Source organism: Colossoma macropomum, unplaced genomic scaffold, assembly GCF_904425465.1.
Source record: "Colossoma macropomum unplaced genomic scaffold, Colossoma_macropomum, whole genome shotgun sequence".
Taxonomy (NCBI): domain Eukaryota; kingdom Metazoa; phylum Chordata; class Actinopteri; order Characiformes; family Serrasalmidae; genus Colossoma; species Colossoma macropomum.
This window is the reverse complement of record NW_023494784.1, coordinates 29552817-29570908: the sequence shown is the minus strand read 5'-3', so window position 1 is coordinate 29570908 and position 18092 is coordinate 29552817. Positions and strand designations below refer to the sequence as shown.

The 18092-nt window shown below is 38.8% G+C and overlaps 1 protein-coding gene across 1 annotated transcript in view; it reads left to right on the top strand.

Moving 5' to 3' along the window:
- Positions 1–16337, top strand: part of LOC118806392 (potassium voltage-gated channel subfamily H member 7-like) — a 70481-nt gene extending 54144 nt beyond the window's left edge. Inside the window, exons 10-15 of the mRNA XM_036567809.1 lie at positions 5705–5910; positions 6004–6088; positions 7228–7431; positions 10322–10484; positions 13939–14119; positions 15252–16337. Coding sequence (XP_036423702.1) covers positions 5705–5910; positions 6004–6088; positions 7228–7431; positions 10322–10484; positions 13939–14119; positions 15252–15575 — 1163 coding nt within the window. The 3' untranslated portion in view covers positions 15576–16337. The remainder of the gene's footprint in view (positions 1–5704; positions 5911–6003; positions 6089–7227; positions 7432–10321; positions 10485–13938; positions 14120–15251) is intronic.
- Positions 16338–18092: the final 1755 nt, after the last annotated feature.

Below are 18092 nucleotides of genomic sequence, written 5' to 3'. Positions count from 1 at the left end.
TTATACAACAACTCATTGTGTCCAAAATTGTTACAGATTGGCATTTTGAAGTTAAATTCTTCATTTATAAAAGTGTATTGTTGTGTTTAAATGCTAGTTATCATTGTGACAGTTGTACACGATATTTTGATATAAAGAAGTTGCAGTTGTGTTGTCTCTTTTATCTCAACCTAGCCGTTTTTGTAGAGAGGTGTGAATTGTTTTCACACCTTCAGAGGTTCTCTTCCTCCTCTCCTCATTACTTACTAGCAGCCTAACACAATGTCACTCACAGAAAGCCAGCAGTGTCCTAGTTAGTCTAATAACAGAATTACAGGGGAAAATATTTTATTTGATTATATTAATTGAAATATTTGAGTCAGTTTCCACAGAGACTGAACATCCAGTGAGATAATTTGGCAGGGCTGCCCCACTGGCTGTTGTTAACAAGCTCTCTATAATTGCTGTGTGCCAGTCCAGCGTGTCCGCATTCTGATGTCACTTTCCTGATTTGCCTAAAATGAATTTGCACAATGTAGACATGATGGCTGCTGAGAAACATAGGTATGGCACTAAATGCACTCTTTGGCAGAGAAAAAAGTCCAGAGAAACAATAATTAATATCCTGAAATTGATGGGAATATTGATATAAGAATATTGACTGATAATATGATTAGGGCAGTGGTGGAATAAAGGTTTGAAATCATTCACCCATCACCGCATTAGAGTAAAAAAGGTTTTCTGTTAGCTGCAACAAACTGCCTCATAGTGAGTGCAATCTTGTTTGTAGTAATGGAGCATTGCAGTGGATATGTGCTAAGGCAAACCTATAACAGCTGGATTGGGTCAAGATTGCAATTACTTCAATAAATAAATAAATAAATTTTAAAAACACTTAAATGCTATGTAAATTAGTGAGTGCAACTTTAACAATGACTGTAATTGCATATACGTTTTCCCCACAGGTTAATAATTAAGTCATAATTTGAATGTTTTTTTTAACTTCGGCCATGCCTTGCTTAAATTAACCAGGCTTTGTCAGCTTGAACATGAGGCCTCTGATTATTCTCTTGGTGGGTCACTTATGTATGATAATTAAGATTGCACCACTCACCACTCTTTAACACATGGATGTAAAAAGCTTGCACAGTGCCATGCTTTTACAGTGCTTTTTCTAATGGCAATTTTGCATTAACAAATCACTCCCTTGTGCACTGTTCTGTGCTTCTGAAAGAGAACAGCACTAGCATGAATATTTAAATTTATTCTGTTTTGTCTCAAGTTTTATTTAACCAGTTTGACATTTAAATAATGGTACATCGGAACGCTGTTAGGCTGTGCTATTGTGAAATTTATTCCACTTAGTCCTGTGGAGGTTTCTCTGCCTGGAAATGATGTTTACCGCTGTGGGGGTGTGGCTAGCAACTGCAGAATCTGTATACACAGACGTCCCCAGTGGAAAGTAATGTTCTCAAACACCGCAACACTTTGGCCAAGCACAGAGGATTTTTGCATCTTGCACATCCAAAGGCTGACTCTAATTAATAGCCTGTTTTTGTGTCAAAACACATTTTGAAACAACACCCAAATAACACAGATATGCCCTTGAACTGGATGCTGGCCTTTTATCTCTAACAATACTTTTGAGCCCAAGCCTTCAGCCTGATGGTGAAGGGCTTCTGACATTTCTGTTAAGTGGCTCTCCTTGAGTCTGTTTGGTTTCTTCAAAGAGCAGAGAGAGAACTAGCTGCACAAAGCTGGAAAGAGCTTTTTATAGCAAAGGGTGTGAAGGGTGAAGGCAGCAGGACATTAGACAGAGAGAGAGAGAGAGAGAGAGTGAGTGGGAGACAGAGAGAGTGAGAGACAGTGAGAGAGAATGAGAAGAACAACAGCTGACAAAGAGTGTGATTTAGTAGGTTTATTGAGCTGTTTATTCTATCCAATCTCCAGCCCTGTAAATGCTAACTCTCTTAGTTAGGCATCAATATTGACATCAGTAATTAGCAGTGTGTTTCCTCATAATGTCAGAGGCTCAGCATGTGTTTGGCCGGTGAGCCATGCCCTGCCACCTTTAAACGCACTTGTTTCTCACCCACTGAACACTTGCCCTGCTGACTGGCTGACACAATTAGGTCACATGCAGGAGGCACAGTGGGACTCTGCTCAGAAAACCATACTATTAATATGACCAGCCATGTTTCAGTTGTTCAGGATGTTAAATTAGATACCCATAAGAAAGGAAGTTTAGCTACACTCAAAATGGCCCTTAAATATGAGTCCTATTGTGTTACTATAGCTGGCATCGTAAGCTATTCTTTCTTTGCGGGTCTTTTGTGACATCTGGGCTTGTTTTTGAACTCCAAGGCCTTTTCAGCAGGCTGTGGAAAGGTATCTGTTCCCAAATGAACAGGAGTCATTTCAGAAACTCTGGCCATTTCACTTTAAGGTCACCTGAAGCCACAGTGATGCACAGTCAGGTCTGCTGTATATAAAGTAGAATGGCTCTCGGGGCTTGACATTTCCCTGGCACTGGCACCACTGAGATGCCTCCCATACTGTAAGGTGCCCTTTCCACTGCACTCACCACACACGGCTGTTTTGAATAAGAGCAAATTTCCTCTTTTCTTCTTCGCGCATTGTGCAGCGCAATGCGAACAGTTGTTTGAAAGTACAGCTGAAGGCATTTACAAAGTGAGAATGAATTAAGCTTGATTATCAAAAGTATTTCTATTCTTTTTGAAGCAAGGACAGCAAAGCCTGTCAGTCACATATGATGGTGTGTCTGTGGACATCAAAGTGGGAGCAGGCAGCAGGCCAGAGAGTGTTTAAATAATGAATGAGACGAGAAGAGTTGAGAGGAGAGGGAAGGAGGAGAGAGAGGGGGCCAGCTGATTTTGAGCCTTGTTTCCCAAAAGTGTGGTAGCAACATGGTCACAGTAAGATGGCTGAGTCTCAGTCTGGCACAGGCTCTCTCTACCATCTTATGATGATCGTCAGGCTGCTATGCTTTTGTGAAACAGGACCCAGATGTGTCCTTATAATCCCTGCAGAGAACGAGCTCTGATAATCCGCATACACAGAAGTTGGCCTGGACTGACCCAAAAATGTACACACCCACCCTCAGGCAAAGATGCAAAACAAGTCCACTAAAATGCATATGTCGTTCATTTTGTAAGCAGTGACATAGTTTTCCATTTTTAACAGACCCTGTGCACATAACAGCAGTACATCTTGTGGAGACCTACTTATGTTATTTCCAAAGATTGCTTAGGTTTACTTATCTTGCCTAATTACAGTGGTGGACAGTAACAAAGTAAATGTAGTTCGTTACTGTACTTAAATAGGTTTTTCGTGTATCTGTACTTTACTGAAGTATTTCCATTTTGGGCGACTTTTACTTTCACTCCACTACATTTCAAAATCAAATATCTTACTTTTTACTCCACTACATTATGCGAAATCTGTCGTTCCTTTGGGCTTATGTGTGCATAAAAACGTATCATGTTGAAACGAAAGAAGCACAAAGCAAGAACACCAATCAGGGCACAGCGCACACTTTGTTTTGAGCTTGTGTTGACCTGTTGGACATACCGACCCAGTGCAAGCATATACGGTTCAACATCAGTGCAGCAACATAAAAGTTTGGGAGTGTCTATTCCAACATAAATGATGGAACTAACCTAACTTTGTGTAAATAGACCACAATATAGAAATATGTACACATATGCAGTTGTGACTGTCATGTTTCGTTTTTCTGAATTTATACAAACACTTTTTTTATGAACAGAGACCTACAGATGCAATATAGTAAAGGAAAACTCATTTGTGAACCTGAGTTTAAAGCAAGTTTCTATTAAACTTAAACTTGTAACTAAGTTGCAAATAAACCTTAAACTGAAACTTTGCTTGTTTGCAAAAAGTTATTTCATAGCCAGTTGGTTCTACCTAATGGAAATTGTTTGCCTTCAGTATTTTGTGCTTATGATAATTTTAATAGACATCAGTGTCAGACTAATTAATGACATTCTGTTAAAATATTGGTGTTACAAGAGTGACACTGGAGTATTTTTACCTAAAATGAGTTAATGAAGCAAGAGTCTTGTTATAAAAATGATAATAGTTAATAGTTAATTTACTGGAGTAATATTTTACCTTGGGTATCTCTGCTTTAACTCAAGTAAATTGTTTGTGTACTTCGTCCACCACTGCTTAATTACCCTTTTAACTACCTTAATCTAGAGTTATTGTCAGTTTGCTATACATAAAATTTATGTTACATCATGTTTTAAAAATACATAATTACGTACAGATGGTAACAAACCAGGACAGCTTCAGTTTACCTTGGCATAGGTTTAACAATTCTTAGAAATTCCAAAAGATATTCAGTCAGTTGGTGTTTTGATGGTGGTGGTCGAGAGAGCTGTCTAACATGTCAGTCCAAAACCTCTCATAGGGCCTTAATTGGTTTGAGATCTGGTCACTGTGAAGGCACATGACTTACATCGTTTTCATACTTATCAAAACATTCAGTGACCCTTCAGGCACTGAGGTTAGAGGCACTATCATCCTGGAAGAGATCACTTCCATCAGGATAGAGATATTTCATCATAGGATGAAGGTGATGAGTCTGAATAATTTTACCTCTAAGGCGACAAGTGGACCCAGACCATCCCAGCAAAATGCCCCCCAAAGAATAACAATCACTGGACATCCCCCCCACTCTAGGAGCCAAGCATTCACGTTTCTCTTGTTGTACCTGACCATATCATTTTTCCACATCTCTGCCTGTGTTTTTTGCACTACTCTCAGATGTGCTTTCTTCATTGTAATGAGGGCTTTCTGCACTGCAACTCTACTGCAGAATCACCCTCTGTGCAGCTGTGGACTCACTGTTCTTGTTCACACAGTCTGATCACATTCTGCATTGATAGTTTCAGTCATCTGAGGAACAGTCACTCCTCTGTTTTTCTTACATATCACACTAATGCACAAGCGTCGAACATGTCCTTTTGACCATCATTTCTAAGCATATTTTTTGATGTCTTTCCCATAGATCTAAATGCAGTTGCCACTTTAGTCACTGCCTTATTGAAACACTAGCCAGGTGATCAGTCTTTATGACTGAAGCTTATGCCATCTCAACCCAATTGAACACCTATAGAAGAGTTTAGACAAGTTAGACAGCTCTCTCCACCACCATCATAATCATCAAAATACCAATTGCAGGAATACCTTTTGGAATAATGATGTTCCGTCCCTTGTTCAAGGTCTCTTAAATCTTTTCCTCTTGCCTGCTCAGCATTTTTGTGCATGCCACAGAGCATGGTAGGACGTTATTTGCTTAACTGTATTATGCAGCACTCCTGACTAGAATTTGCACTCATTATGTTTCTTAACTCATTTATTCAGTTTTTTGTCACTGTTATTTTGTCAATTGTCTTCACTTACACAATTAATTATAGTTCAAATTCAAATTACATTCTTTATCAACATAGTCTGCTCTTCTGACTTTTTCCTGTTTGTAATAATGTCAAAATATTGTGCTGTGTACACAATAAATTAAAACGATAAAAAAATATCTTCTTTTACTTACAAATGTAGATGTGGTATTTAAAATTTGGTCAGAATTCTGTTTCAACAACAGGGAAAGATGCATTTCACAGTGTATACTCAATGGGGGACCTAGGAGGGTTCATTTCACTGAACATTTTCCTTCCCATATCAGGAAAGAATGACATCTTTGGAGAGATGATCCACCTGTATGCCAAGCCAGGGAAGTCCAACGCAGACGTGCGGGCACTGAGCTACTGTGATCTGCACACCATCAACCGAGAGGAGCTGCTGGAGGTGCTGGACATGTACCCTGAGTTCTCTGACCACTTTCTCACCAACCTGGAGCTCACCTTTAACCTGAGAGATGAGAACGCTAAGGTAAGTTTCTACCAATGGTGTGGGACACCTGTGCTGAGATGTAAACTTGAGCCACTTGAGACTGATTGTATGCTAATTCTTATCTCAACACAGGTGAGCTACTCACAGCTCAGTGACTCAGATGGAGAAGATAATAAAGGCAAGAGGAAGATTTCCTTCAAGCGTAAACCATCCAAAGGTAATGTGATAACACATCTCCTTGTCATCAAAGCTTTTGGTAGTATACGGTGCATTAAAAGCTAAGCTTTCTCAATGGAGTATAACTTTCTCTCTAAGCTTGTCTGTTGTCTACATAGCACAGTTATAGGCTATATTTTGTCATGGCATGTGTAGTTATAGTTTTTAGTAGATGGTAATAATTATGTGTAAATCTACACTATAAATCTAAACACTCCTAACACTATTTAAACATGTCACAGTTTTAGTTGAGTTGTTCCCCCACTTGAAAATAAAAGTGGAAAACTGTGGAAAGCTTGACTGTAATGCAGGAAGTTTGATGGATGTTGGATGTTTCCAAATCTCCTACTTCCACCTAAAACCTTTCACTATTTGAGGTGACAGTAAGATAGCACTTGTTTGGCTGCTGTGTGAAAAAAAATATGTTTACATTTGAATTAAAGAGTTGTTGGTAAGTGCTTAATGTTTTTTAAAAGTAGATGTAAGCCATGGAAATCCACCATTATTATAGTGCCCAAAATGACATAAAAGTTTGATCTTACACAGAACCTTACAGTTTTCCAAGCATCCCTGTAATTATCAGCATCACACTCAACTAGCATATGATACACAAACAGAAACTTCAAAGTCTGTTTTAGAAGCATAAAACAAGCTATTATTTCCTGTTTAATTGACAATGTTGAAATGGTGTCACAGAATTGCAACTCTTGAAAATCGAGTTGGAAGGATGTTCAGTTGGGTTTTTCCCACTTAAAGGTTGGAAACCTCCCAGGTCCTTTTTGGTCTTGAACACAGCATAATATCAAGTAAAGACCAGCATTTAAAACTCAAAGGCTACATGAATATTTTTGAAAATGTGTTTTCTTCTTTACTGATTTGTTTATACCCTAAACGTTACCTGACTGTTCTCTTTTTTATCACAGATGTTTATTTGAAACCATCACGGTTTCTTCAATTTCTACACACCGTGACACATTTAAAAACTGTTAAAGGAAAGGGCTTAAAACATAAACATTTGGATTTACAATGTACTGTGTCTGTGTGCATATTGTTATTTTCTGTGTAAGCTCCCTGTGGAGGCTGGGTCTCTGTGCTGCAGCACAGTGTGTTCCTTTAACCGGTGTTGATCACATCCCACAGGGGGAAGCGTCAAGGACAGTAAAAGTGAGAGTAGAAAAGAGCGGCGCGAGTCACGGCTCAGCTCAAAGAGAGGCTCGGACGACTGCAGGGCTTCCAAGGAAGAGCCACAGAGGATGCTGGGATACCCATGCATAGAGGGTTACACCCCAACCCCTGACTGCAGCCCGTCTGTGGGCGAGCTGGAGAGTGAGCCGTATTACGATGGTAAGACCAAACTTCCGCCCTAAAGCCTTCGCCCTACAGGCCAGATCAAATCCCCTGTGGGCGGACATCCAAGAAGAATGTAGCTGGCCACATTCCCATGGGGAGTGAACTGGACACTCGTGGGTGGGATGACATTTGACACTGAATTCTAGCTGCCCTACAGAGGGTTTTGATGCTGTAATAATTGGGTCATTGGTGTGCTTGTAGGTGCTGGACGTTTTGTTCCTGTGTTACTCTGTTCTCCCCAGTGTCTCTTTCTTTTTCCCTAACATGCCCTCCCCAAGTCATTCTATTTCCACTGGCTGCTTACAACTCTCTGCAGGATCAGAACTCAGGAAGGGGACAGTGAGGTTGTCATGACTTCTCATGCCTAGCTTACGTATGCCATCTTTTATGTAGTGGACTGCTCATTGATTAAAAAAAATTGGATCTTTTAGTTGGATTGACACAGAAACCATAAAAATGCCCTCAAAATAACTGACTTCCCATCATGATTGTAAAAATGACCCCTTCCATGTAGTGTTCCTATTAACTTGAAAACAGGCTTTTACCGTGATTGATTCACCATAAGAGGAGCTGCTTTACATTTGTTTGAAAAAAAAAATACTCTGAAACACTGATTGACAGAGTACACAAGAAAAACAGCACAGAGACAGTAAAACACAGTAGCGATCAAATCAGCCTTTGTTAATCCATGATAAAGAAACACAATGAAAAGAGACAGAGAGAGAGAGTTGGCAAGAGACAGAAAGAGAGAGAGAGAGAGAGAGACAGAGAGAGCGAGAGAGCAGTGGAGGTCTCGGTGGAACAGGTCTTTCAGAAGCTTAGGTCACAGCATAGCTCTTTTTACAGGCTTTAGGAAAATCCGCTGGCTTACTGTCCCCATCGAGCTCCCCCAATGTGCACATAATGTCCCACATCTCTGCCGCAGCCCAGCAAGTTAATGCCACACAGCCATCCAGGGGCCAGCATAGCCCTCCCCTGCTTACTCTGACCAAAAGAGAGTGGATTGTACTTTGAATGTGACCTATCTTAACTTATAATAGGAATGACTGCTCACAGCACAAACCGCACTGTGCAGAGGCCACACTTTACTTATTTAATTTACAGTAAAAATGGCCGTTAATCACAGTTTATTTTTTCAGCTTTAGAAAAAAAGCAGAAAACACATACTTAACAGAAAACTACACAGAATCCTCAGTTACTAAATAGAACTCTGTAATTTTTCATGATTTAATGTGTCCTTTGCCTTCAATATAGCTTTCATTCTTTTTTGATAGACTAGCTTTAAGTTTTAGTCGAATTGCTTTCAAGAAATCTGCAGGGATATTTTTCCCCATCTCCAAAGTTCAGTCTTAGAAGTTGTTTTGATTTGTGTTTTCAGCACAATTCAAGTAATCCTAAATACATTCAGTGATGCTGAGGTCTGGACTCTGGTGTGGTCATTCCATTGTTCTGAGAACACCAGCAGCTTCTTTGTTTGATTTGTTTTTCTTTTCTTTTCTTTCCTCCTTTTAAAAGCTTCTCGACAGCTACACATCTTTTTAGACCCATTGTGTTGGAGCTTGACCCTTAGAGCCCTAAGACCTATCCGTAACATTAAAAGTGCCCATATCCTAGAGTTTTTCTGTACTTAACTTTTTTTCTTTAGATCTACTTATTTACATTTATGTGATTTAATGTACCAAAAACATAGTTCATTTTTACATGAACATTCCACAACTCCTCTTTATTCCTTCAAAATAATCAGGCTGTTTCTAGCACAGTGCCTTTGGGACCGATATACGCAAATAAACTCATTTACACTCAGTTACGTTTAACTGGTGCACACATACAACCATAATTTGAGGCCTATTGCGCAATTCCATAAGGCAATGATAACAAATTATGAACCCCTAGGTCCCACTGAACTATGAAAACAGCACAAAAATGTCTTTGATGTGATGGTCACTCAGGGCGCTATTGTCCATTCTCTCTTCATAGGTTTGACAGTTGTAGATATAAAGAAAAAAACGCAAGCCTTTTAGACATTGCGCTGATGGATTATCCGAAAAGCAGAACAGCTTTCTTTTCAGAACCATTTCAGACATAACAGCGCAATATTTATAGCAAATACGAGATTTACTCTCACGTTGCAAATTTGATGCATTTGATGAGACACATGTGTTCCCAAACTCACTCTGCCTGGACAATATGACCTCTTAGCTGCTGACTGAGAGAACAGAACTGCAGCAAAACTAAAATAGCTCTGCCTGCATTTGCTGTATGTGTTCAGTTTTGTATGGTTTCACTGTGGGAGAACTTTCTGGACGAGGGGACTGGTCAGAAGCTTCTTAAATGTTAGATTCGTATTTGATTTTGCAAGCTCATTTGATAAACACGTTAACACTATCTTAGTTCAGTTTTAACTGATAGTAGCATAAAGAACATAGAAATGTATTTTTATGGCATGCATCAATGTGCGCTTGGATCATTTTGTGGTATCCTGCAGCATAGTGTGTTTCTAGGCTTACAGATCAGTATCTCTAGCCCCAAGTGGCATTTTTCCAGAAGAAACTGAATGACTAGTGTAACTCACCTCTTGTCTGACCTCTCAGATCAGCTGTAAGGTAACAGTGCCCAGTGTGCTCTTGGCTGCTGCACATGCAGGTGGCAGTAGAAGATAACCCTTTGGCTGTAGTGTCTGTGTTAGCCCTGCTGCTGCAGAGATAGGAGCACTTCAGCTGCACAATACGTGGTAAAGGAGGGATGAGGGATAACACACTAAACAGTAATGGAGCTCTGTTTCTGCCACCTCAGTGATTTTCATAGTCTGTTTATGAAATATAGGAAATGTGATCTCGGCTCTGTATTGAAATTACTCAAGTATGTGATTTTTTTATGTGTGCAGACATGCAGACTACTGACTGGGAGAGTGTAAGGCCGAGGGAGGCTGTGGAAGACTCGGCTCAAAAACAGAAGCTCAGAGGGGAAGAAGAAGATGAGATGGAAAGTGAGCTCACATATGGAGAGGTGGAGCAGAGACTGGACCACCTGCAGGAGCACCTGAACAGGTACCAGATCTGAACCTGAGAGCCTTATAGAAACCTACAGAGCTTATGAAAGAGTCTAGAATTTTGGTGTATGGAGTGGCAGTACAACTATTACTTACAATTACTTATTATTTGTACTGGCTCATTTTATAGAGTAGATCAGAGGTAGCCTAAATGCATACTCAAAGAAAAACATTGTTACTTTGATGAAATAGTGACTTGAATAAAAGTACAAGGATGTTTCCAAAAAACAAACAACTCTTTCTAGAAAACAGCAGATTAAAAAACTACTCAAGTACTAAATAACTTATAGAATTTCAGTGGAGCTTCTTATTTCATTCAGCATCTATCAGCGTAGGAACTGTGAAGTTTGTAATGCACTGTTCTTTTCTTTTTGTTAAACTCTTGATCTGATAAGCGATAAGCTTAAAAATCAGAGTCATGACCATTCACAAAGCAGCGCAGATAATGTCACCAGTACAACAATGAAATGAAATAGAGAAATGGTATCAGTGACTAAATCGTAACAACTGAAATGTGACTGAGAAAATAACATTGAGTAGACGTATAATCATTTGAAGATATCCTGAATATTTTGAATATTTGTATTCAGCTTTTTTTTTCTCAGTCTCATTTTAGTACAAAACCATTAAAAATCCATTGCTGTATGAAACTGTGTATGTATACAGTTGTATGCAAGGGTGTGAAGATCCCTGTTTTGTTTGTTAACATATTGGAAAAATATAGTAAAGTACAAAATGTGCTGTATGATATGTAATTATTAGGATATGTAATTATTTTCACATAGAAAATTAAGAAAACATGATAATACACCAGAGATGCCCACACGTTTGCTTTGATATCACTGCATTGACTTGATTCAAGTAAAACGTAATTCTCACATTAATAAAATATATTACATCAACATAGTTTTTGCAAAAAATAAGCTAAAGACAAAATTGGCATAAAATACTTATGTGCAATTCCATGCATTTCCTTTTTAGTGAGTCATACTGAAAACTAAAATGAATCCATCCACTTATGCATCATACAAATATAAAACATAAAGTTCATAGCAATTACTAGTGCTAGTAGTGGTGCTAGTCTTCTGTGGGAAGAAAATGAAAAAATGCATTGTTTCTGAATGTGCTAAATGTGTACTCAAGCATGGTTTCAGTGTGAAAAATACTTTTGGGAAAATTCATTTTACAATGCATTAATTTTTTTAGCAATAATAAACTGTAAATTAAATTTACCACCCAACTGTGTATCACATATGTTGCCTATTTTCCTATCAGAATAAGAAAGTGGTGAGAAAGTAATAAAGCCTGTTTCTGTTAGCAGCACCCCTGAGAGAAAAAAACAACTTCATACACTAATCCAGAAACATACCCACTCACACCTTTACTCTCCAACAAATTTATCTAAGCGCCGTAACAGAAGAGTGCTCTGGGTTATCGCTCATCTGCGCGTGAAAATCAGACTCAGTGTACAAAACAGGCTGAGCTCAGCGATATCAACACACACACGCTAGCAGGCAGCAGGCTGTGCGGACTAACAGCAGGTGGTATTTTTAGCTGAATTGCTGGCAGAGGGGAAAAGAGGCATCAGGCTGCAGAAATCCTGCACCAGCTGAGCCTCACATCTCTGATCTCCATTAGAGATCTACACCCTCATCTCTCTCTCTCGCTCTTGCTCTTGTGTGTCTCTTGTGTGTCTCACTATCATTCTCTTCCTGCTATTTCCTTCTCATCTCTCTCTCTCTCTCTCTCTCTCTCTCTCTCTCTCTCTTTCTCTCTCTCTCTCTCTCTCTCTTTCTCTCTCTGTCTATCTCTCTGTGACCTCTCCTTCTATTCTTTCACATTTGTTTTGTAGTTGGACAAATAACAGTGGGCAGGCAGTCCTGCTGTGTGGTGATGCTGAATAGAGAACTGTTTGTAGCACAACTCTCTACTAAAGCACAGGAGGTGTACTGTTGAAGAAATAGCACATTTAAAAAACAAAACACACACACACACACACACACACACACACACACACACACACACACACACACACAAACACACACACACAAATATAATCCAGAAGGCATCCTGCAAGTTTGTGTAAGAATAAGCAGTACAGTTACAATTTATTATTGTTTTTTCACTTTTAGATTAGGTCCAGAGAAAATGGGCATAGTAAAAGCCAAAATAAATCTGTTGTCTACTGCTTTGTACAAGTACCTGGGAACTTGACATTCGTAACCAATACTAGTGCATCTCTCCTTCTATCCAAGAAACGGGCTTCTTTTCTTGTGCTTTCTAGGAACCAGTGATTATTTTTGCAAATTAACTTTCAGATCAGTATGCATTTCATCAGAGCAGAGGCTCCCTCTAGAGTTGTGTTTTAGTTCTTACAATTCAAAAACACTGCTTTATGAATGTGCTTATTGCATTACTATATAATAAATACTGTGTTTATATATAAATAAATACTATATTTTTAAAGGGATCAAAAATGTTATTTAAGGTCCAACTTGTGTGTGTGCATATGTGTGAAAAGAAGCAAACACAACCTCTGCACACTAATATGCAGTTTATATTTGATGAACTTGAGAAAAAAATGTGTATTTTATAATAAATAAAATAATAATTGTGACATGAGCAAAAGTTTAGACTAACTACTAACACTATTGCTATTACTACTACTACTACCTAGTAGTATCTAGTACCAGCCCATTTGGTAAACATCACAGCTTATAAGCACTTTTTGTAGCCAGCTAGGAGTCTTTCAGTTCTTAATTTAAGAATCTTTACCCACTGTTCTCTAGAGAACGCCTCTAGTTCTGCAGCAGTCTTGGACTGTCTTGCACTGCACAGATTTCCAGTGATGTTCAGGTCAGGGGACTGTGAAGGCCATTTCAGAAGTTCCAATTTGCATTCCTTGAAGTAGTTTGTGATGGATTTTGAGGGATCATTTTTCTGTTGTAGAAGCCAGCCTCTTTTCAGCCTCAGTTTCCTCACTGAATGTGTCGCATTTGATTCCAGAATATTTAGTTGAATCCAATATTATATTTAGTTGATATGATATTTAGTTGAATCCATTCTTCCATCTACTCATGCAATGGTTTCTGTGCCACTGGCTGGCACAACCCCAAATAGATTCAGTCCCATTTTTCTCCAGATATACCTTTGGTGATTGTGGTTAAATGGTTCCATTTTAACTTTGCCAGTCCACAGCACTTGATTCCATAATGCCTCTGGTGTTTTTGTGCTTACTTCGAAAAGAGTCATACTCTGGAATTATCATTAGTTGGCATTTCCTAATGATGATTCTTGATCAGTCTTAACAAATCAGTTTAGGCCTAATGATTTCTGAGGCTTTACAACTGGGTGTCCAAAACGTTTGCACATGGCACAACAAGCACATTTATATAGTTTCAGTTTCAAAATGATAATCTTATGTCTCATACTGAGATCTGTGTTGTTGCCAGGTTGGAGTCTCAGATGACATCAGACATCCAGGCAATTCTGCAGTTACTACAGAAGCAGTCCTGCATAGGCCCCCCAGCGTACAGTGCAGTCACAGCCAACCTGGAGTACAGAAAACCCGCCATTAGAGTGCAGCCTGTCTCTGCAATTAGCACCAGCCACACCCTCAGCCCAGCCCCACAGGTACCACAGCTACCACAGCTTGTACATCATCCACAAATCATACACAAATAAGAATGGACGTGCCAGTCAGCAGAAAGGCAGACTCACAATTCTTTGTAGTAGCACCAAGACAATGCTTTATTCCTGTATTATACAGATATTTAAGAATGCAACCAAACCAGCTGAGGGGTTCATTTTTGCAAGATCTCCATCTATTTCAAGTAAAGGAAAAATGGACTGTATCCCAGTATCATATTTCTGTTTACACATGCTGCCCAGTTGACCACTGTTAAACTATCCTGTTTTATAGCACTCAGTCATTTGCTGACTCAGAATTTCTTGATATCCCTCATTACATAGTTATAACACCTATTCAGCTGCTGAAATGTCTTACTCAGCTACCAACCAGTGTTACAAGGAACACTTAAAAACAATGACACATGCCTAAACTCTAAAAAATATAACAAAAATAAGTACGCAAGCAAATTCATGACATATTATGCAATGTTGGTATATGCCTGAGAAATAATAACATACTTTTTTCCTCCTTTTCCCAATCCATCGCACATTTATACAATATATAAAGAGCATGTATTCCGCTACAGTTCCTTTCTGATGCTTCAGCTGCCAAGTATGACTGTAATAAATCTATTCCATCATTAGGACTTTTCATAAAAAGTTTTTCATAAATGCAGTGCCAGTGATAATCAATTTGCAGCTCTAAAATCCTTTATTGTGACTTTAACACAGTAGCATTCATATATCTATGTTTATTCAGACATATATATTTCCATATATTTGTTGCTGTCTGTCTGCAATCTGTTCTATAAAATTATTGCTGTTGGAACTAAACCTAATTTCTACAAAATGGTAATTCACAGGAGAAGGAAAAAGCATTTTTAATGTAACTTACTATAACAAGATTTTATTCCAAGTAATTTTGGACTATTTCCATTGATCCATTCATCATGAAATCATAAAAAAAATAAAAAGATGCAATAATATATACTTATTTCTATTATTGTTCTGTTGGTCAACATGTCACTGTTTAGACAGTGATTATAACTATAACCAGCTTTCCAAACTATTGCAACACCAAAAACATCACTGTTCTTAGTGTAAATTGTGTATTAATGTACACCTTTTTTTCCAGAATGCTGAGTTGTTCAGCATGGTGAAGGCTTACCCCATATCCAAAGATTCAGTATCAGGACTGGCTCATCCCATGTCCAAAGATTCAGTGTTAGACGCAACTCACACAGACTCTCTCCCTGAGCAGAACAAGGAGACGGTCCAACTCCACGGCCCCACGTCGCTCCAGGCTGTTCTCTCAAGACACCAATATTCCAGATCGCTTCTTCCAATTCACCTCTCCTCACCCCCTGAGACACCCGTCAGTAGCACTGGGGCCGTGGGCCTCCACAGGCCTCAGTCCGATCCTGGACTGCCTAGAAGTAGCACTGAGTCTCATCCATGACTATGGGATTTCATTTCCATATCCTGTGTGGGATTGGACTGCCGATTTCACGCTGACAAGCATCAGAGCATCAAGAGGATGATCTTCTTTTGAACTGCTAGGAGAATAATGATGAAAGTAGAGGACAGTCTAGAATTCTAAAGTCTGTAACTATGAAGCTGAAACTTTAGTTTGTTTTGGTGCAGCTGAACATTCTGTTAGGTTTGTGTGAGGGTTTTATAACTTCCTACATGTCATCACTGACCTCTTCTGTAGCTTTTGCTCTTTGCTGGCCTTCTGGCAGTGGATGAATCACCTCCCTTCCTCCCTCAAGGACTCAGGGTCTGGTTAGTGACTGCATTATGAAGTGCATGGTATTGGGTGGTTTCTTCTTGCAGCTATGCTGCGCTTCGTTTCCTCCATGTAAATTCTACTGCTGTATTTTCTCAGACTTGCAGATCCTTGTTCATGGCACCATGTAGCATCAGGATACTTAGCAAAACCTGAGATCTGAGATTCTTAACTAGCTGGGGGTGTGGTACTTGGCACTTGTGTGAGGGTGAGGAGTGGCTGGGTAATAGGCGGATGTGCTACACCCGATCCTTGTTTGGTTTTGGTTTATTTATTTATTCCCGTTCTCCCCTCAGTAGGGACACAACCCTGGAGAGATGCAGCAGATGGGAGAGTTTTATTTCTCTTTTTCACCCCACTCAGGGTAACAACCAAATACGATAAACAATAAAACTCAATGAAAGCAGCTTTGCAGCATATTTTCTGTCTTATGTCTTCTGAGCTTGTTGCCTGTTCCCACTGTAAAAGGGGAATAAAAAAAGGTGGGGTTGGATAAATAAACCAAAAACAGCGTGTTTGGGTTAAGCACATCGCCTATTTACCCAGGCACTCTCACAACCCCTTCTCCTTGTTGCAGCCCATGTTAAACCATGCCTCTATCTGCTATAATACAATACTGGAAGAATATTTACTGTAGAAACAGCACTTTTGCAAGTATCAGAGCCACTGAAGATATTTTCTGCCCCAGTCTGGTCATTATATATAACTAAAAATGTGAGGAAGAAGTGAGAGAATGGCATTTGAGAACATTAGTATTTATAGGTCTGCAGATCAGCAGTCTTGTCTCACACATGTAACCCACCGTATTACAGGTCAAGCAGCATGTGGTGGGTATATCCCTAGAAAAGTGCATGTCTGAAAGAGTTATCTGTTGCATGCTTACTGCAACATACTGGAAAGCAAGTGTAATTCTGGCATGTTTTTAAAAAATATTTACAGATTTTTTTTACTTTATTTGGGTCACTTTTATTTGCACATGATCATGCTAGCTAGAACCAAACTACAGAAGGCCTAGAACTATCTTGATGACCAAAGCTTTGGTACCATAGTTCAGTTTCATATGTAGCTTTGAATATATATGCACATTTACACATCCTTTTAATAAGTAAGCTAAAATGATTCTGGCCTAGACTGTATTTTAAGAAGGCATGACAAAACCGTTTAGTTTCTGAGCAACAAAATCAGTTTGTTTTCCAATCCATACTTCTGGTCAGAATAGTAATATCTGGAATATGGTACATTTTGCATTATAAGCTTCCATTTCCGATCGTGGCAGCAATAAGCAGTCAAGCTCGTATAAGTCTTATTTTATCTATTTATGAAGTATTAATATGCTAAAAAAGACTTTATATTGAGTTCTAACAACACATTTTGTAATGCACTAAAGCATGGTGCAGAGCGCATATTTCTTAATGTGTGAAGTGGCCTGCACTATGTTACATAACAGTCTGTTGTAAACCAGGAGAAATTCTAATTAATGGGTACTTGAGAGATGTGGCACATGCATTATTTCTCAGAAAAGATCCTATCCCAACTAAATTTCCATCAAGAATGAAGAACCTGAGGGACAATGAAAGATGCAGCACTGAACTGGTTTTTATTTTCATCTGGGTGAATACAAGGACCACCTGTTCCTGCTAAAAGAAAATTTAAAGCTGTATTAACACACCAGACATCTGAAAGTAGCCGAATATCATGAGGAAAGTGCATCGTGTTGTATACTGTTACTTGCTGGATCAAGTGCTGTGTGAAAACATATCTTTGTTGACACCAATAGTGGAATAGTTTGTCATGCTCCTTCCTTTCATGTGTGATCAGTACATTCACCATAAAACATCAGAAGTCACCTACTCATAATGAGAGAAAGTGTGGGCTAGTTGACAGAACATTATTGTGAACTTACATATTTAAAAAATTGCAACCTTTTGCACATATTCTCCAAACTTGTACAAGACAGTCACTTTTTAACCAGGTGTGTTTCACAGGTTATTTTAATTTATTTTATTTTTTACGCATTTTTAAAGTTTGCCACCGTATATTTTATACACTGCAAAAATATACAGGTTATTTGAATGTGTCAGTTATTTAATGAATTAATATAAATATATATAGTGTATATATCACATTTGCTTTAGGAGATTACTTTTGAATAATTGTATAAATGAATACATAAATAAAACAAATACT